The sequence below is a fragment of the Parambassis ranga genome, chromosome 3, assembly GCF_900634625.1.
Source record: "Parambassis ranga chromosome 3, fParRan2.1, whole genome shotgun sequence".
Lineage (NCBI taxonomy): Eukaryota > Metazoa > Chordata > Actinopteri > Ambassidae > Parambassis > Parambassis ranga.
Window position 1 is genome coordinate 9855132 of NC_041024.1, and position 21391 is coordinate 9876522.

The 21391-nt window shown below is 41.4% G+C and overlaps 3 protein-coding genes across 3 annotated transcripts; 1 reads left to right on the forward strand and 2 right to left on the reverse strand.

Moving 5' to 3' along the window:
* The first annotated feature begins 201 nt into the window (after positions 1-201).
* cmtm4 (CKLF-like MARVEL transmembrane domain containing 4) lies at positions 202-14393 on the forward strand. The gene is made up of 4 exons (XM_028401346.1): positions 202-908; positions 7091-7267; positions 12465-12563; positions 12724-14393. The coding sequence occupies exons 1-4, from the start codon at positions 723-725 to the stop codon at positions 12886-12888; spliced, it is 627 nt and encodes a 208-aa protein (XP_028257147.1). The 5' UTR covers positions 202-722; the 3' UTR covers positions 12889-14393.
* A 541-nt stretch (positions 14394-14934) lies between these two features.
* On the reverse strand, positions 14935-19659 carry LOC114433067 (CKLF-like MARVEL transmembrane domain-containing protein 3). Its single transcript, XM_028401347.1, has 5 exons — positions 19331-19659; positions 17299-17454; positions 17129-17224; positions 16907-17024; positions 14935-16006 (listed from the first exon to the last, which is right to left on the reverse strand). Exons 1-5 carry the CDS (start codon positions 19445-19447, stop codon positions 15978-15980), a joined length of 516 nt encoding a protein of 171 aa, XP_028257148.1. The 5' UTR covers positions 19448-19659; the 3' UTR covers positions 14935-15977.
* A 62-nt stretch (positions 19660-19721) lies between these two features.
* On the reverse strand, positions 19722-21197 carry cklf (chemokine like factor). Its single transcript, XM_028401349.1, has 4 exons — positions 20986-21197; positions 20440-20595; positions 20267-20362; positions 19722-19953 (listed from the first exon to the last, which is right to left on the reverse strand). Exons 1-4 carry the CDS (start codon positions 21073-21075, stop codon positions 19819-19821), a joined length of 477 nt encoding a protein of 158 aa, XP_028257150.1. The 5' UTR covers positions 21076-21197; the 3' UTR covers positions 19722-19818.
* Between the last annotated feature and the right edge of the window lie 194 nt (positions 21198-21391).

The following is a 21391-nucleotide window of genomic DNA, read 5'->3' on the forward strand; positions in this document are numbered from 1 at the left end:
TTTTTATGAAATGAAGTGAAAAAGAGTCAAAGAGAAAGAGCTGCCAGAGAAATGCAGCAGAGCTCCGTCCTGTCGGCGTGGTTCCGGCTGGATTCATTTTGCAGGCTGTTTGGGAATACTTAGAGCGGGCGCACAGCCTACTCAAGAATGTGCAGTTTTCAGAGGGGCGGAGACAAGCTCGCTTTCCATCCATAGCGAGTAAAGCGGGGCTTATAGGCAGCCTCACTGTGCGCTGCTCTACAGTCTGTCTAATTAAGTTTACAATAGGAGACAACCAGGATCTCTCTCGGTTCTTCTGGGCCATAATGGGTGGATGTTTTTTGCTCGCAAGGACGAGTCACACAGCCCGGCTGGCATTTTTTTCGGTGCAGCCGAACTAACCAGAATCGCCCATGGTGAAGTGACACTAGGACTCGATTAAGTGACCCACCTAACATAGTTATAAGTGCGTCTGTTTGGGCAAAGACGTAAGACTGTAACCAGGAGGATTCAGAGGCATCCTGATTTTCCTGCGCGTAATGTTAAAGAGCACCCACCGCGGCTGTTTCACCGCGGGGAGGTTATGAAAAGTGGACTGTCTGGTTTGTTTTCTCCATCCACTTCCAGCCTGCATGGAACAAAGTGTGCTTTCTGTCACATACTAACCTGCGCTGCGAGGTAGATCCAGGCGGATTGTTGTGCAAGAAACATTTCTAACAGGGAGTCCGGCTTCTCGCGAAATCATGAGGACCACCGAGGAGACGGAGGGCTTTGACGGCGAGGCCTCCAACACTTCCATGATCTCCGGGGCCAGCAGTCCGTATCAGCCCACTACTGAGCCCGTCCACTCGCGGAACGTTTTAGGAGGAATTAGGTGCGACATGGAGTACCTCAAATCATACTTTGGGATTTTAAAGGTGGTTGAAGTGGTAAGTTTACGCACGACGACAGCACACTGTTGCACTGTCCAGAGATGTAGGCTACAGCCTCATTAAAGTAGAACAAACTATGACGCACCGCTTGTAGGTGACATCCACCAACATGTGGACACAATAACTCTACTTACAGGGAGAAAATAACTTCTAAACGAAGTTGTATTTTTGTATTCACGGCATTAATGTCTTATTTATTACTTATATCTCTGTTAGGATGTGGCTGTGCAGCTTTTAGTTTCACCTGGGCTCCATCCCTCCACTGGTCACTATGAACACTGTATAAACACAAACAACATGTCTCCCCAATGACAAGTGAATTCTCCCTCCTCTTTTTTTTTACACACCTTGCAAATCTTATTTAGCTCTTATTTTGAAAACATATCCTTCTTAACATATTTTAATAGTGTGTTGATCTTACTGAGTTACTAGTATAACATTGATGTACAACATTACATTCCTTGGGCGCCTCTGTTTGCATCTGTGCACCTGGTCAAACCTGCATATTTCATTACATCCTGCATTGCTCTTTGAGATTAATGTGTTATGACTGTTCTTTTTATGTAGTAGTCACTGGAAAACACATTTTTTGCTGTTATTTTGAGTCAGCACACCCCAACCAGATGTCTAAACAGGGATAAGAGGCAACAACAAAGCAAAATGACAGGTCCCAAAGATCTGATAACTCTCCAGAGGAGGAAGTATCCATCAAACTGGGGCCATTTTTCTTCTGGTGCCAAAAAAAATCCAGGCTTGTACACTCATACACAGGAAGCACACAGGAGGGGAAACATGGAGTTGCAATTATACTCTAAAACGTCTTCAGGTTTTAGAAAATATTGTGTTTAAACTATTTTGTAGGTGGCTGATTGTCCCAGTGGTCTGAGAGGAGCTCTAACTGTGCTGTTGCACACACCTGTGATGTTTACCTCTGTGTATGTGGGAAGGTAGGATAGGAAGCCATCTGTCATCAGCATGGGAGAAGTTTGGAACAGGCAAGAAGATGCATATCTGCAGTATTTGTATCACAGGAAATATTTGAATATTTCACATGTTTTGGCTGCAGTGGCACCAAAAAGGTATTTTTTATTCCTGCAGAGAAGGAAATGTAATAGCATATAAATGACATCCTTATCAGGCAGTCATGATTGTGTTTAGTTTTAAGGTTTAAAGCATGACGTAAATGTTTTGAAATATTTGGAAGTATACGTGCATGCGGCAGAATCTGACGGTCAGTCTGTGGTGTTATATTTTATTCTACATATGCTTTCTAATCTTATGTTAATAATTCATTTATGTCAATTGTTTGCTCGCCTCTGATGCAGGTTTTTCCATTTTGAGATAGTCGTTTTGCTCCTGTATGGGCGTGGAGAGGACCAATGAAGGTCACACAAGCTTACATCCATTATCTTAGACGAGGGTCGGAAGGCCTCCTGACAACATTAATAGCTTTTATTTTTCGCTGTTCTGTCTTCTAGCTGTGTGTCAGCTAATGATGTTTGCTGCAGTGTTGCACCTTTTCTGCCTAATCAGGAAACACCACCATGCCAAGCTTTGTGCAGTTTGTTTTTATTTTCCTAGTGTGTTAACAGAAAGTGTCTTTGCAGCTTCTTGTGCAATACAACACATGCTACAGTGTGCACTTTATTAATGCAGATTTGCAGTTTTCCTTAAACAAAAACAGTCTCACCATTACTCATGGCTTACTAGAAGTCTGTGGCAGTGTATTTACCTTCGCCCTTTGAATGTTTTCTCTTATTGGTCTGCTGTGTTTTGGATATTTTATAGACAGTTGTCTGTAACTCCCAGCCAAAAGCACCATAAAAAGTGTGAAGGTTGCACTCTGTCATGGGTGGGTGGACCTGTAGGTCTGCAGGTTACACACATGTTTGTTCAAGGGCTGGAATGGGTGCATACATGCTGAGGTGGAGCGCATTACAGCAGACAGGATACAGTTTGCTGTTGGTTTTACTCACATCCTGTATACAATAGTGTTAAAATATCAGAAAATGTTTGATTTTTCCACCCATGACTGCTTTGTTCTTTTGAAATCTGCTCCCTCCTTTCATTTATTCTTTAACTTATCTTTAACCTTTGCTGCTCACCCAGCCACATTGGCTTTTGTCCTTACTTCCTATGACCTTTTTATTCAAGGAAATGTTTATTACCTCACCTCTACACCCACACCTTGTGTGCACTACTGAAGTAGTTACAGACCAGTCTGACATTTGCACTAACCCATGTTTAGAAGAAAGTCTTTCTTTCCCTCTGCAGCCCAGAGCTAAGTGCTAATAAAGCTGTGTGCAGTTGTTTCACACCGGGCCACTAAAATGCTTTAGCGCAAGCTTCTAGACAGCCAGTCGACCTGTCAGTCCTGAGATGAATGGATACACTGGCTCTCGCTGACCCTGCACTGACCAGAAGCAACCCCCAGTAGGATGTAACCTGACCGAGGTGTGTCTGCCCTGACAGCAAGTTTGTCCGTGTCTCTCTGCTATGACTGGGTCAATAAAATCCAGCTGATATTCACCTCATGCCCCTTAAAACACAAACAGGAATCTGATAGCTTTACAAAGAGCCTCATCACTCTGGTTACTATCCTGAGTAGTGCTAATTAAACATTATTTCTTTTTCACCTCTGGATGTTGTGTAATGAAGTTTCCAGATGCTCCCAAATGTCAGCATACACAGCCAGCACTAAGAGAGATGCCATATGCTTTATACTCCTGCTTTATTTTCTTGTGGTGAAAACTACTTACGTGAGTCTTCTAGGGAGATATAAAGACAACAAGAATGTTGTGCATGCATGTGGGCAAAGCATGCAGGCTGTTGCCTCTGTGCAGCAACACAAACTTAATCTATCCTCCAGGGTGAAATTTAACCTGCGTTCAGACTACACTTTCCATCTCAGAGTCGACTGCAGGCTCCTGCTGAAGCAACATTTTGGGTCATTTTTTTATGCATGAGGTTCCATAGTTGTATGAGTACAGCATATAATGTTGCATAGTCCCCATAGCGAGGCATCTGTTCCCATCTTTTAATTTACTGTTCACAGCAGATGGTGTATAAGAAGGGGATCTGAGTTCAAACTGCCTTTAAGGCACCTAATAATGTGTATAATCCCACAGATAAGGGTGTGCTTGCGTGTGGGAGAGAGCAGAGAAAGAGAGATGCACACACAAAGAAGAGGTTGCAGAGAGGTGAAGGATGACATAAAATCATTACTTACAAGATTATCCACTATGGTGTTCATGATTCCCCACCTCCTCCCTGGTGACTGCCAGACACCTGCTACACAGGGGAAAGCAATATTCTTTCTCCAAGAGACATGACATCATCTCTCAGCCCAAACAGCCCTCCACTCATGTTTGGGTGTAACCTTCTCCGTTGTGTTACAGGCACGGACGGACTGTTATCCAACTTCATGCTCTAAAGAGACTTAAAGTTTTGTCCCAGTGATAGTCAGCTCAGCAGACTTGCTTTGCTTAATCTTGTCTTTAGAGTGTCACTGTTAATTTTGTTGAATATATTGTTTATTTGTGAATCTGTGCTCTTTTCTATGTTTCCTGTGAGGTCGTGTGTCAGCCAAGGATTTGGATGGTTGGACTGAAATCCATCACAAACAGGAGACTCCACCAGTTCTAGTCATTAAACAACAACACTTGTCAGAAACAGCACACGCTGCTCATTAAACTGGATAAACGGGGCTGTCTGTGGAGCTGTTGAGAGGTAGAGAAGAAGAGGAGGAGGGGGGTCTTTTAGTGAGAGATTTGTGTCTAAACTGGCTGTGGATTCAGATTCGGGCTGAATGGAGATCTTTATTGGATTTTACACTTAATCCCACTATTATTTTTTTTTATTTTTTTTGTTAAAGATGGTTTACCCCGTCACACAAGTATTCTAGTACCAACACTTGTAGTAGCATATCTGCAGTTTAAACCACCAAAAGTTTTTTCAGTGATTACACATTTTTCTTTAGGACTAAAATAAATCATTATAAGTCCAACAGGCTTATCAAAACATGATTAGCATGTAATACTTTGTGAATTGTGCCCACCAAAGATTCTGCAAGTCATTGTCCTTCAATGTTTTGTCAAAGGGATTCATTTTACACACACAGACACACATACAGATACACACCGTAGGTGACGTTTGTAAAATATGTCGTTCCCATCGTTACAATACACACACAGTCATGTATTAACGGCATGAGTATGATGATTTGTAGAATAATGTGTTCTTTATGTGTCCTGCTGAACAGTTGGTGAACAGAGACGGTTTTGTCTGGCCCTCAGGTTTTTGTAGCCTTTAAGCTTATATCATTTTCAGCTGCTGTTCCTATGTCACTTGAGTTTAGGCACAGCAGCCATGTGATCATGTCTCTTAATGTTCTTCCCTCTTTCAATGCTCACCATTTAGTTGTCATGTTGCCTGGAATAATAGCTTCTTTTTTGAGACTACATCAAATGAAAGAAATCTATATCATCATAAGGTGGTGATGTCACAGACCTACATATTAAGGCACCCTATTCCTAGGGTCCCTATAGGTTAAGTGAGACTTTCAATACCCTTCTGATTGGAAAGAAGCTGTTAATGTAGCATCTGCTAACCTGACGTTATCATCTAAGATATCATGAAGTACTTGGGACTTCATATACCCTCAATGACTGTCCAGGCACAGCACCAAGTAGCACCAAATCCTGAGAATCTGTACCTCGTACCTCTGAACACATGAGTCTGTGAAATATTTCCCCACTCACATTTTGGACTATAGGGTCATTTGTGGCAAACCTAAGGCACACAATAACGTTTTATCAATGATTATTGCATGGCACACTCATAGACATTTAAACTGGCTCCTGCATTGCCGTGGGGCTCTTTTTACCTTACCGAACATTCTGTGCTGTGCTTTTGGAATCAGCTGAGTGCTCAGTTCTTGGAAGAGCAGCCACAATACTAAATTGTCCTAAATTATAGATAATTTGTCTGACGGTAGACTGATGGATATCTAAACTCTGAGAAACATTTCCATCCTTATGCAGATCAGATAGTCTTTGTCTTCTGATCCTAACCAGCCATGAAAGCACTGGTGCCTGTTTTTCATCTTGTGAGTAGTGCAGTACAGTTGGCAAATGTTTATTCTGTGTCTGCCTGTTGACAGATTGTGTCAACACTATATAACATTATAACTCTGCAAGATGCAGTCACAAAGCGACACTGGTGGGTAGTTGATATTAAAAATGATGGAGGTGAAATATGAGGATTCGCAGCTGGTTTGATCTCATGTCTTGTGAGGCATCGTTCTCATCAGCAAATGCTTCTTGTGTGTTTTTGTTGAAGACATGTCCATTACATGGTGTGATAGATCTGACCTCATGCTGCACATGTTAGACAGTTGACTACATAAATACAGACCATTTCAAAGGGTTCACTTTGAAATGTTGTTTTTCTCACTTCTGCTGTGATTACAGTACGCTCCATTTGTTCTTGTTATGTCTGCTGTGGCACTAGATTAGAGAGTGCAGGAACCTATAGGTGCCTTTTGAGAAACACAACATTGCAGCCTTTACTTTACAGATGTGTAAAGTCACATCTTTTCATCCACAATCATCAGTTAAACCCCAACAATATCTCATTTGTGGTTATAGAGACATTGTCGTGGAGCTTTCTTACACTTTAACCTCCAGTCATACCTCAACTTCAACCCCTTCATGTCAGCAATATGGTGCACTTATGGTTCAGTTATGTTTCAGGGGTTTGGACAGCTCAGAGCCAATCAGTAATGCATGTGGTTTTGTCCGGGTCTAGATGGCAGAAGAACACCTAAATAGCAGAATTCCTCCCATACTGTGGTTTGTTGATGGATGTTGGCTGGAGGCAGCATCATCACAGGCTGCCAGGAACAGGACTCGTGAGATGGGCTCATGGCCTCGGGTCTATTCATAGGACAGTCACTTCATAAATATGGAAAGTTTGGAATTTCACCACTAGCAGACACACACAAAGTCAACATAGATAGTTTAACCTACAGTACCCTTTATGCTTCACAACAGTATAAATACCATAATGATATGTTATGTGTGCTGACCCAGTTTTCTAACCAGCAGGGATCATACATTAATCAGCTGATGAATTACTTAACTCTTGTCTCCACCGTGTCTTTTTCTGTCTCACCTCAGGGCCTCTCACTCATCGGATTCATCTGCATAGAGACCATCATGATGTGTTCTCCTTGTGGAGGCGTCTACTTCTTTGAATTTGTCAGTTGCAGTGCCTTTGTGGTGACAGGAGTCCTCCTCCTGATCTTCTGCCTCAACCTCCACACCAAGGTGCCCCACGTCAACTGGAGCCTCACGGTATGTACAAGTCTGCTAGGTGACATCAGTAGGAGGTCATTGAAGTAGGAAATGATAAAGCCATGCATTCTGGCCTTCTTTTCTCATGTCTATTACTGTCATTATTGCTAAATTTAAGAGTCGTTTAAAATTGCTTACTTGGAAGACAACATCCACCAAGCACAAGCACAAGTTGCAGCTGGATGTGCAGCAGAAGGACATCCTGGTACTTTTGGCAAAACTGTAATTCTCTTTCTGACACACTGAAGAGTTGTATCATATTGCCGAAATACATCTTCTGTGGTTTCAGCTGTGCATAGTCAGCACACAGCTCATTTTAGATTTGTACACTTCAGATTATATAGAAGAAGAAATAATGTTGATCCACTGGAAATTTACTTCCCTATTCTGCATGAAACAACAATCAGACACCTAGGCAACAGTGAAAATGTCATTTTCAAGTCTGCTGTTTTGGTTAAGCAAGTCTTTATCCTATTTCTGTCATATTTCATCACAGTCTGACCTCATGTTATGCGAAACTAGCAATTTTCTTTGCTTGAGATGTTAAAATGTGTTTTGTGTGCATATAGCTACTTTTTTAAATACTTTTCCTTACCTACCTATGAAGGGAGATACCTCTGTTTATCCTCTGTTTGATGAAATACATTAGAGGCGTGCACTTATTATCAGAGTAAACTCATTCTGTGGAACTGGTTTGGGAGTACCAGGATGTGCATTGTCAGCTTCAAGCAAATGAACCAGTGGGTGTTCTCCAACAGTATTTGCCTACATGCACACGTTGGCGTGTTCTGCACTGCAGCCAAGTATCTTTTACAGAGGGGGAGAAGAAAAAATACCTTAAACCATATTTCCAGGGGCCACACAGCTCACAGTGCATGTCGTAGTAAAGCAGTGGATGTTAAGCCAGATGTCCAAATCCAACCATAGCTATCAGATTGCTTTATGGTATCCTCACTATAGTATTCCACCTCAAACATGAAAAAAGGGCGTGCCTTTGGCTTCTACTTTTGGCAGAGCGGCACCAAATGAGAGCTTTTTACAGTCTTAGAGAGGCCATAGTGAATTTAAGAGTGCTGATTTAGGAACTTTTACCAGATACCTGTGACCATTAGAGTCCATTTGATCTAAAATCCTCCTGTTTTCTCTAAGGCTTTCTGGTCTTTCTCTCCTCAGACTCACTGGCCTGTCAGCTCGGACTACTTAATTGTTTTTCCACTTAGAGGATTAAGAGTACAGAAATATGTAATTAACATGTGTTGTGTGTGTGTTGGTGTGCATAGGCTTAAGTTAAAGTAAGTTTGGCTGTGGGTTGGCATTAACTTCACAGAGAGAGGTTGGACTCTAGTGGGCTGCGGTCTGGCTCATTGGTATTGCTGGAAATCATGCTGTCATGCACAGTCTTTCATATTTTGTAAAATACAAAGTTTTGGCAACAACAAATTCTATGTTCATGTCATGACAAATATTCTTTTTTTGGTTAGTACACTGAAGCACCATCTGCAGTAGATGTTGCTTTCCAGTCTCCACAGTCTCTGCTCCTGCATCAAGCTGTAGTAGCTAACAAGTCCAGGATGCTTGGTTGGACTCCACAATGTGGGCTCAGGTCTCATGCTGTTCATGTCTGTCCAGTTCAAAGCTGTTTCACTCACAATGGGCCCCTGGGAATTCCATCACCAGTAAGCATTTCACAGTGTTAACCAACACTTTTAACCCTTCTGCTGCCTGTGTCCTCACTACTATCTGTGGACTGTCTCTGACAACGCTTGTTATTTCTGTGCTTTGTTGTGTGTTTTCTTCCCTCTGTCGCTCCTTTGGCCCTGTCTCCCTGCGTTGGCGTCATGGTAACGTTCCCAGCGCCCGCTAGTTGGCTCCCGTCGAAGATTGCTGGACCAATTAGCGGAAGGCCCGGGACTTTTAGGGAAGATGCCGGCATTCGTTCTGGAGCGGCTGTATTGCTGCTTGCAGGTTGCCCCCTGTGTCTCTTGTTTCTGTATTAACTGTGTTACCCTGTTGATTATTAGCAGTCATGCTCGTTTCGCTAGGGTTGTGTCTCTCACTTTCTGCATGGACTGCATCAGTTCTGTGAACAGTCGTGCGTGTTCCTGTTAGCTGAGCGTTAGCTGAGGCACACGTTTTTGTAGTCTATGTTAACCCAATTGTTTACTGTTGGAGAGGCTTTTGTTTTATTTGTTGGACTGCTTCCACTCGTTCCCTTTTGGTTTCTTGGTTCTGTTATTCTGTGATTAATTGTTTCTCTTTTTTTGTCAATAAAATAACTTGCCTAACCAATTCCACCTGGTTTATGCTACTTCCCTTTCCCCTACTATAGCTGGGTCGTAACAGTTGTATAATTTGATTGGAAGTCTCAGAAGAATCTGTTTTTAATCCTACAATTGTGAGCTATATGATCTGATCTTTGGCAGTAGATAATACAGGCTGCGACCCCATACGTCCTTCTTCCACTGGAAAATCAGTGCAGTCCTGGGACCCTATTGAAAAGCCATTTGGTAACTTTTAAGTCACTAAGTTGAATTAGGGGTTTAAATTCTGAAGGCTAACCACTTGGTGCATCGTTTTCATGATTTACAGCCAAATAGCAGTTGGCTGCACTGAAGGATGCTGGGACAGAAACGGGGCGAGGACACAAACGCGCAAGAAAAATGAGAGTCCAAAGGGAAAGGAGAGGGGAGACATTAGTGCTGTTATTCTAGAATGAGAGATGCAGTTTGGGAATGGTGGCGGTGTCCAGAACATTCTGGGTGCTTTGTTCTGAGAACAGTTTCTCATTACAGTTAATGCATGAATGAACTGAGGGAAGTGGGTGCCGACAGGAGCTGGCACGCCACAGTAACTAATGGTTGGTAATGATGTAGTAAGCAAGCTATCAATTTATTGATATGTTTTTTTTTCATTGGCAGTGTGTGACTCATATGACAGTGTCAGACTGGCTCTTTGTTTTCAGCCACATGTTGCAGATTTTTAGCTTCCCTCTGTAGGTTCAGGTCCAAAGAGCAGGCAGACAATGGATGACTGTTTGTTCATCATTGTGGAACATCAGGCAGCTCATAAGCTAGATCCTTCCCTCAGCCTTTTAGTCAGGGTTGGACCAGGACTTTGTTGCCCTCTGTTGCTGACAATGGCCTATGGTGACGTATGTATAATTGTGCAAGACAGTCACCTTTGATTATGTAACAAACAAATCATTATTGTTTACCATTATTAGCCCTGAAATCCCATCTCTGTGCTTGTGTCTGTGTTATTTTTATATTAATGCATCCTTGTCTCTGACCCTGTGTTACTCTGCCAGTAATGATCTACACCTCCCTGCTGAATAAGCACAGAGCTGAGGGTTGTGGTTATATTTAGCTTTAGTCATTAATCTATCATCAGCTCAGACCAGAGACCCTTTTACTCACATTGTATTTACTTTACCTACAAGTGGAATCCAATAAAAGCTTTCTTGGTTTTGACAGCTTAAGTTTGCCACCCAAGCAGACAAAAAGACATGAAATATTTGCCTCCTGTCTTTATTTTGCTTTCAAAGAGGATCAGGTAAAAGCTGGAGAGATGTTTTATTTTTGCATGAAGCTTTCTGGCCCTGTGTGTCTGCAGTGAGAGGACAGATTTTACATTCAGCACTCTGCTACACCCTCTAGGGTTTCTATAAATGCACTTCAGTGAGACTTTCTAGTTTCTAATTTGAGAACACAACAGATAAATCACAAACATAAATATAATGGGGTACAAAGACAGAGTTTAATTGTTGGTTTAGATGTCCACATTTATCTGTTGTTTGGCTCATGATTATGACGTTAAGAATTTAATACATGGTTGATTTTTGAGTCTGACCAGAATGAAATGCTTTTGTGAAACCAGCCCCCTTGTGATCTTTGAAGGGAGTATACAGATTGTCTGCTTATTTGCGTTTCCATCCCAGATAGACATACTTAAATATAATAATGAAAGTACTGTGGTGTATGTTATTTAAGTTTTGTGCTGCTGGCATGCTTAAGGAGTGAGCTGTGGGAGAGAGTGAGGGTCAGCTGAATAAACTGTGGGACTGTGGGATCCTGAGGGAATCTGGAGTCCTAAAGTTGCTTTTCTGCATATAAGTGCAGGACCTTGGGATTATAATGTTGGCCATTTCCTGTTAAACCGGTTGAGCCAGATAGTAGGAGTGTATGTGCAGTGTGGGAGATGTTTGCAGTGTATGCGCTAAGATGAGTGGGTGTGTGAGCCTGGCAGAGCTGTGATAATGGTCGAAGGTTATGATTATAACTCGATGTTTATTGACTGTGCCACATAATGGTGAATGTGTTACTGATTAAACCACAGAATCATTAACACGGTTTTTTAAGCCCTGCTGAGTTGCGTGTATGTAAGTGTGTGTGTGTGTGACCGTTCAATGTGACATCGCCATTGTTTCAGCTATGTGTGTCATATGAGAGACCCGGTCTGTAATGATTACAATCATGCATCTGATCACGAGGGCCGTGCCTCAGCCATTAACCCTCTCCTGACTGTCTGAAGTGCTGAAAACATGAAAGGAGAGTATCTCTTTCATTCTCCTTTTTTTTGTGTGGGGGATGGAGCGAGTAGTGTGGACAGGGTGTGTGTGTGTAATATGAGTTGCTAGAAGGTGTTCAAAGATGTGGCATTGATGTCTTTTGCACTCCTGTGGTTTTTAACTCAGAGTGAAGCACCAGCATGCAGTCGGACTGGTTAGAGCAAACTCTTTGGTTGTTCAGCAAGATGGCAACATCATCCAGGATGTCCTATCTGGATGTGAAATCAAAACAATTGTAGCACAAGTAGGCCTAGTGGCATGCATACCTGCATTTGATAAGAAATAAAAGTGCTCACTTTTCTTATTTAGTCTAATATTTTAATAAACATCCACTCCTGTTGGAAAAAGCCTCAAACTATATGTATTAGTATACGTAGTTGACCACAGTGCTCCCAGGTGGCTTGAGAGTGGCTGGGACTCCCTTATCACCTTTATGGGTTTTTTTTTAGCTAACAATGAGCCCTTCGTATATAGCTTGTGTATACACTGGTCCTCTTCCATATATTGTGCTGTGCTGCACCATCATGTTTCATCTGTAGCCCAGAAACCGGCTCCAAAGAGACCCATTTAATGTGAATACAAGGTGAATTCTTTTACATGCTTATTATGTTGGATTTTTTCCTTCTGCAGGACCTGGTTAACACGTCTGTCAGCACCTTATTCTTCTTCTTGTCATCTCTCGTGCTGGCCTGTATCAATCACAACACAGGAGCCGAAATAGCAGCAGTGGTGAGGATTCAGAACCAACCTGCCTGCTCAACACTAACAACAACAATCATTAACAAAGCAAATATATCAAGGCGTTAACATGTTTAAAATTTCCATGTATTTATGCAGGGGTTTTCACACAGACATTGTTATTCTGCTTCCTGTCTCCCCTTGTATCCAGATCTTTGGCTTCCTGGTGACAGGTGTGTATGGAATAAACACCTTCCTGGCAGTACGTCGGTGGCGCCGTGGCAGCGGGTGTCAGGGAGCAGCTCAGACCAGTGAGTACATTCGAGCACGTACGGCATCTCGTGGAGAAATGGAGGCACGACCTGAGCTAGCATGAGCCCTGACAGACAATCAGAGTGACTCAGAGAAAACTACACTACCAGCAGCTGGCAGAGGTGGACACTACTCTGCCCTCAAGACAGTATTTCATTCAAGTGGAACAGCCATGCACATGTTTCACAACACTTCAGCTGTGCTTTGTGCCCGTACAGCATGGCACGGCTTCGTTTCATTGCCACAAATGAGGTCTGCGGCTTTGTTTATACCCAGCTGCTCCCGCTGAAAAAACAAAGAGCGAAAAGGATGGCACAGAGCCGAAGGAAAATCTACATATGTTTATGTGAAGGATGACTTCCTCAAAGAGCCACTAAAGAAGGCTGACTCCACTCCAACTGTGCACCGACTCTCTGCTCAGATGTAGGTGCTGACTTTTTTGGAAAGTTTTGTCTTTCACTGTGAATTAAGTTGGGAAATGAAGGTCAGCTTTTGTACATTTTGCTTATGACATGTGTGAAGTGGTAATTAATGTGATAGTGGACCAGCAACAATATACACTAACCTGCATTACAACAGAAGCTGTTCTTTCTTATTGTATTTGGCTTCTACCTGTTAGCAAAGCTGATATTTTCCATACACCATATGCTGACATGAATGTCTGTCTCTACTTTGTCTAGGCTAGCTTTTCAAATCCCTTTAAAGTGGTGATCTTTGTCTATGAATTCACAAACTATTAGGAAATGATTGAGCCTCAAAACCATATGAAATCACAAAGTCACAACTATCTTTTTGGCAAAAATTGTAACATAACAGACTCACTCTTAAATGGACTTGTGTGTGGGGATGTACTAGTGTTTCCTCTGCTAGAGTTGTAAATATTTCTATGGCGAAACAAGGAAAGGAGCTCACCTACATTTACCACTTATCGCCAACAGGTGCCACCAAAGAACATCAGCACAGGGTCATTCTGAACTGCAGATAAATACAGATAAAAACATGTAAAAAGAACCATTAGTTTCATCACTTGTTTAATGAACTATTCCAAAAATAATAATTAGCATTCCTGAAGTAGAGCCGTGTTAGGTCAACACTGTGAGCAGGGGGCTGATGGTGAGGTAAACTGATCTCTTCTTGCACATATCAATGGCTTCAGGTAACACCAATGTTAAATTTGTATCAGTGATATTCATTTTGACTCCAACAATGCCCTTAGCCTATACACTTTACCTCAGGTACTGACACTCCCTGCATCTTTGATTCTTCAGAAGTGAAATCACAGGGTGCCTCGACCAGTACGCTGTATCTCTTAATGCCTTCCTGATTATTGACTCTCACACATTATGGAAATATGGAACATGTAGTCACAGCTTTTCTTTACATTTGTATATTTTTACAGTATACTGTCACTCACTTCATACACTATGATATTCCAGCTGCAACAAGTCTAAACGTCGAAAATGAACTTTTTTTTGAATGAAGAAAAAAAAAGTAGCTTGATTGGTATTTTCACTTCAGCTACACCCGATACCTCATATGACTTGGGTTACATTTTCATGCATGCGGAGCCTAAGTGGCGCCATCTCCTGGTCTTTGTCTAAAATGGAATTCTTTTGACTTCAATGGAAGGAGTGTACAGGTAGTAAAGTGTGTGTGTTTGAAGGAAGGACGAGACGTGTGTTAATCTTTTTAAACCATTTCAAAATACTTGATTTGACTTCTTATGTTTTAACTTATGATGTGTTCATTTTGCAGTTTGCTCTTGGTTTGGTGTATAAAAAGACAATCACAGTTGTATTGAAATGAATTTGTTCTGACTGATACCATAACAATGTTAATTGCTTTCAAGCTGCAGCTCTCTCTGTGTACAACTTTGTGCTACGAAATGTTATTAAAAAAAGGATTTCTGTTTAGTTTCCAGATGTAAACAGTGAACTAAATATTAGAAGTGACATGCACCTTTGTTTCCTTTTGTGTGCTTTTGTTGATGATCAGCTCTGTCTTATACAGCATGGGGCCGAGGTCAGCTGTACTTTTGTAAATTAAAAAATATTCTTAAAAGGCTTCACATCTGTTTATAGTGACAATTGAAATAAATAAAGTGACATTATTGAAAATAAAACATGTTTTTATTCAAATATTTTGCACAAAACTTTCAAAAATGTGAAACAAAAACGCAGCATTTCACATACAACAGTTCAGCAAAAGGCTGTGTTTTTATCTGGAGTATTTGGTGCACTTGCGGCCACATATTTCCTGGCATTCGTAATTTATTGTCTTAATTTTAAAGCCTTATTAACATTTTCCCACCAGTTACTCCCAATGGTTTGAATTCCACATTAATGAATGGCTATTCCTGCCAATATTCAGCCATCTGTTTTCAACTTGCAGTGCTGGCGTAACACTGATGTAGTGCAGTGTTCATTACGTAAACAATCACGGTGCTTCTAGTGCATCTGATTTCTCAGTAGTGGCAGTGGGTGCACAAAATGATCAAACATGCATGCAGAAATATGGCTTACTAAAGCATAATTCACATAACTGAAGTAATACTGCATTCAGTGGCTTCAATGCTTTGTCATATACACACGTGCGTGGGCAGTGGCAATCATGCAGCAGACAAACTGACACATAAAGACTCACATTGGGTTATTTAAAAAAAAATTCACATCAACTCTTTGGCACACAATGTTCTATAATGCTGTCATGCATACAGCCTGTTACAGATTGATTTTTTTTATTGTATGAAAATAGGTTGTAACCAGCCAACCAATCTCTTCTTCTAAATACTGTACATATGATTGTGTAATATGTAAAAAATATATGGCTGATTTTGCTTACGGTTCAAAAAGTTTCAAAAATCTTTATAAAAACACAACATGGCATTCACCATTAATTTAGTGTTTCAAATTTCCCAATAACATTTCAGATTAAGACACGTGCTCCCATTACAATCGTTTCTTAGAACATCTTTAAAACATTATCACAGCTTTCCAAAAGTATTACAAATCTGTTTTATAAAGCGGCACATTTGAGTTTAAAATGGCCTCCTGACAGTCTTGTTATACTGTACACAGTATCGAAGTGGCACAATGAACCGTTCAGCAGTGCTCAGGTTTGGTAATCAAACATTGTTGCAGGATCCCAGGGGTTTCAGTCCGAGTCAGAATCTGAAAACTCATCTAGAAAACAAAAAGTAAAAGAACACTTGTCACTTCTGTGTGTTTTCTGTTGATATAAGGTTCAATTATTTATATTGCTGACATTATAAATTATCCATTATCTGATTTGCATACCAAAACCTCAGTGTTTTTTTTTTTTTGCATTTCTGAATCTCAGATCGAAAACAAATCTATCTGAAGACGATTCAGTTGTGTAGTTATAGCTAATATCAACATAAAAAATTCAAAACGAGGCATGCATTTAATGTGTTATTGAATATTTAGTAATCAGTCTGATGTATTACCATGGACAACTAGAGAGGATATGATTCCTGTATCAGTCATATGCTAAGAACAGGTTAAAATCACAGAGGAGTTCAAAAGGTTGAAGTGAGGAAACTGGGCTTGTAGAGTCTTCTTGAGGAGCAGCTTCACCTCTTCTGTTTGGTGTTCTAACTGTTTTTGTTTATGTGCTGGAAGACCTCAGTGGGTGGATCTGCGAGGGACTCATGTGACTATAGCTCACAACTGTCTCATTACTTACCTGTGTTCTTTGATCTGTTTTTTTTTTTTTCTTTTCTGAAGCTCAGGTGTGTCTAATGACTAACGACTATACTGCAGGAGAGCTGAGGTGCTGGGTCAGGTAAACGACCTTTTGTTCTTACTGGACCTTTCCAGCTAAACAATGATGGCTTACTAAACCTATTTTTTATGCTGAATATATAGATGTGAAGTATAAAAATAAGCCTACATAAGCACTAGATTTTTATATACAAAACCCATGTCTCCACATGTGAAAAATAGATCTTTATTAGAAGTAAACTAAATACACATACATGTGGTTTTCTGTCATGAAAGTACACATGATTAGCTTCCAATTTTAGCCATTATTTCATGTGTATGTACTTGTATGGTTTTTACCTTGCTGCCTTGATGGTTCCTCATTGGATTCTCCTCCTTGCTTTAGGAAATTGGCGAGCTCATTGAAAATGAAATAAAAATCTAAAGCAAAAGCAATGGTGGCAATAAACCCGAATATCTGTGAAAAGAAGGACAAGTGTTAAAAGAAAATGCCCAGTGTGTTCCCTGTACCCAACTATACATAAATGATGATATGCTGAAATATGATGGAGTCAACTTTACCCCAGCAGCCTTAGAGGAACCGTCCGCATATTTAGACACTGCCATTATGGAGACAATGAAGAAGATAATGGAGGAAGCCACACATCTCATGAAATCCTGAAGAGAGTAAACAATCTGTTGATTCTGTGAGAGCTGGAAGATGATGCCAAGCACAAGAGAACTGCTCTTACCATGAGAGGCCAGCGAAAGCCTTTAAACCTCTCGTTGAGTTTGGTGGAGTAGGCGAACAGCAAGAAGAGAGCAGACAGGAACGCCAACACGGGGACGGTGACAAAGGCTGCTGCCGTGGAGGCCGCGAAACACACAAATGATATGAAGGACAGAGCCTGTAAGAATATCAAAATAAAGAGATTTTTAATCTAAGTGATACATAACACATGAAAACTTCTCATACTAATCTGCTCTGAAGCTCTACATTTGTGTAACTTACAGCTGCAGACCCACTTCCTGTAGCCACACACAGCTGTTAAAAGTCAATGTTTATTCACACAGGCTGTCACAGTGAACACACTTGTACAAACACCCACGACACAAAGCTGTGACTCTGGAAGAAGACGTTTAAACATGCTTTATGTGCAGTTAATGCGCAACGCAGCTAGAGTGCGCCTGCCCCCTCTCTTTGAAGCTCTCCATTAGAAGAGATGGACACACCACATCAGTGTAAATGAAAGCAGGCCCAGACACTGTAATCTGTAACAGCCCCGGCCATCTTGTCTTTGTCTCAGCAAGTTATCCTACGCTGGCCTGAGGGTAGAAACTCCCTCTCACTGAACCCAAACTGCTGCAGCTGCTGTTCTTTACAAATGCTACTACTGAGCAGCATCCTGTCAGAGATCTCTGAGACTACACTACATAAGAGTCCCTGTGAGGCCCCGGAAAGATCTCTGATCGCATTGTTTACTTATAAAGATTATACTTCAAGATGCTGGGGTCATCGCTGTTGCACTGAAAACCTAAACAACACCGTTGAGCTGGCAGAATTTGTAACAAAATCCCCTCAGTGAAGCCAGTAACTTATACTTATTGTGGTTGACCAGCAGGGGTTGAAACTGATACTTTCTTCTCTTGTCTAATCAAATAAAATCAACTAATTTCAGCCCAATATAATGATAAAAAATCGACTGGGCACACTTTTGCACACATTTACCACACCATGTGGCCCTTATAGACAGCCTGTTAGCATTTTAAAAATGTTTGGAAAAACCCTGTGCTTTCAACATTCCTTATCAGGCCTCCTAATAAGAAATACATGGTGGTTTGACAGCACAATAATGCACGGCACACTCAGCAGGATGTGAGACTGACTAATACACCCAAGAATGGCAAAGTGATGATCTGTTTTTTCTTAGGGTGCCTCACGCCTTACAATGCAGTGGCTGCCTGCAAGCAGGTCATCGATCAGACAGAAAATACAGCAGCATGATAGTTCAATGAGATTAGCTCAGAAGGTTCCACTCACACACATAACAATAACTTGCCAAACCATGGCCTAAACAACCACATTCATTTTTAAGGTGTCATGTGCACAAGAAGTGTTTCCACACATGTTTTAATGTGTGTCCTCCTCGTCTTTAATGTAGCTATAAGGCCTGAGCAGTTTATCACAAGTTCTCTGCAACCGCTCTGCGCACCCTCACCCAAAACCATGTCCACAGAAAGCAGTCCTTATTCACCGATAGGACTCAAGAAGACCATGAAGTAGCAGTAAAGAGGCTGTATTGTCTGTGTGAGAGCTCTTCACACACACACACACACACTGAGTAAAGGATGTGACTGTGTGCAGGATGAGCTCTCTAACAGTCTAAACTGAGTGTCGCATGACACACATGAGTCCATGCAGCTTTTTTACTACAGTCAGCCCTGCAAGAAGACCCTTCCTGCATGTAACTCATGATGATGGTGACCCCTCACACACACACAGGCACAATGGTGCTGGTTTGTTGGAATGTACTTTAAATACATGTCTTAAAATTGTGGTTATATGAACAGTCTGAAACAGTTGATGTTGATGCTCCTCCCGTTACTAATTGAAACCTAACGGACGCTGAGTGACCAAATGTGACCAAATTACACAACACGCAGAGAAGCAACTCGTTGATTTAGTCGTTGTAATAAACAGAAAGCAGCACAAGTACCCAAACACGCAGCGCGCCTTTGCGCTTGTTTGCACGTAGTGGACGTTTTCTTTTGGTCATTTCTTACCACTTCAGCAATAAGCAGCATTCCTTTCCTAGAAGTGGCGAACTCCTTGCTCGGGAGAACAGAGATCAGGGCAGACTGCTGCGGCACGTTCGACTCGGGAGTTTCGATGTCTCCCATTGTTGTTGGAAAAAAAGTTTTAGTCCTCCTCAAAGGTCTGTGCGTAAAACGTATTGTATTCGAGGCAAAACAAAAAGAGGGAGAAAGAGGCGCTGTGTGCGTGGAGGCGTGAGGCGTCTCGGAGGTGGAAACGGAAAGAATGACAGCGCGGAAACGCAGCGCAACATCTGCTTTCTCCAGATGTGAAATGCGATGCCCCCAGCTGCATGGCCTACATTATACAACCCGCTCCTGAAGCACTTAGTGGAAATATCCAAGTCACGATGTCACAAAATACAGTGAAAAAAAACCACATTTATTAATGCTTACTTTAAGATTTACATCAGCATCAACAGCTGGAATGATAAAGCTCCCATGCTGTATTCATTAATTTAATGTTCTGACTGACTGCCTTGGATTTCATCGACTTGATTCTGGATTTCATTTCTTGGCTTGTTGAAGGTAATATTCTTGAAAAGTGTGTAGCTGTCCACGCCCAGCAGCCCAGCTGACATGAAACACACTATCTGCAAAGAGAGAGAGAGAGAGAGGAGAGCAACGTGACATGACAACACATCTGGGGTCCAGTGTATGTGGGTCAAAAACCCACAAATCGTTATGAAAACCATTATATATATGGTGAGGTTTAAGCTTTTTGGAAAGCACCTGAAGCAGTGACCTGTATGTGTGTGTGTGTGTGTGTGTGTGTGTGTGTGTGAAAAGAAACAAAGGCAATTGTTTTAAGAGGATTTGTGCTTGTGTATGTTGATTTTCAACATTATTTAGAACGTATAGGAGCAAAGTGTACAGAGATTGTAGATTAAAGGAAATGATTCTCACCCCTCCCGCCAGTGTGCCGTTAACCGTGTATGCAGTCACTGCCATCAGGCTCAAGACAATAAAGTAGACTGCAGCAAAGACTGAGTTAAAAACATCCTGGGTGGAGGGGAAAAAAAGGAGAAAATGCTTAGAAATGTCAAAGGTCTCATGGTGATATACAATGTTATACTCACAACAAGAGGCCAAAAGAAGAAGGTCAGCTTCTTGTTGAGTTTGAACAGGTACAGGATCAGCAGGAATGAAGTGATTAGAAACTCCAGCACTGTGGCTGCTATGAATGTTGGTGTGGACGCTGCAGTGAAACACACAAACGCCACAAAAAGAGTCACCTAGAGAGGAAAAATTGACACAGCACACACACAAATGTGTGAGCACAGTATTTAATTGTATCATCAGCTTCTCCCCTAAACCTTCATGTCAGTTCTGTGAATCACTTGTTGGCTTCCTCACCATATGGTGCACATAGAAGAACAGGAACTGGGTACTTTCATGACATTTCTACAGGAAGATCTAAGTTGTTGCGTTAGCCTCTAAACTGTTGTTTTAATGTGGGTTACCAGCAGGCTGGTTTTTACAGTTGAACTTACATTGTTAACTGTTGTATTGTACAGAAGCCGTGATGCTTCATTTACTGTTCCTCTTCCCAAAACTTCCCCAACACATCTACAGCAAAATGTCAGCTGTTTACAATGAGGATGACATAAAAACAAACGCCTCACCATCTCTGCTACTTTTACAATGCCTCTCCTGGACTTAAGAAAAGCGGTGTCCACTTCCATGGCTGTAGTTTCATTGCGATTCTCTGCCATGGTGATGGTGCGATCTCTTTTTTTTCTTTTTAGAAAAAGACAGCTCACTCTGTTTCCTGAAATATGTCAGTTCCTTTTTGCTGAATAGGAAACAACTTGTGTGCAACACTTTCACAACATCGGCTACTCGGCACTTCTATCAAACAACAGCTTTATAAGACAGGCATGCTCCTACACCTGCTGTAAAAACAACCACAGCCATCAGTAATCTGTGAAGCTGCACACAAGAGTATCATCACTTTTTTAAAGCCTCTGAGGCAGGAAGTTTATGTCATAAAAAATGTATTTATATTTTTTATACATTAGGACTTTTAGG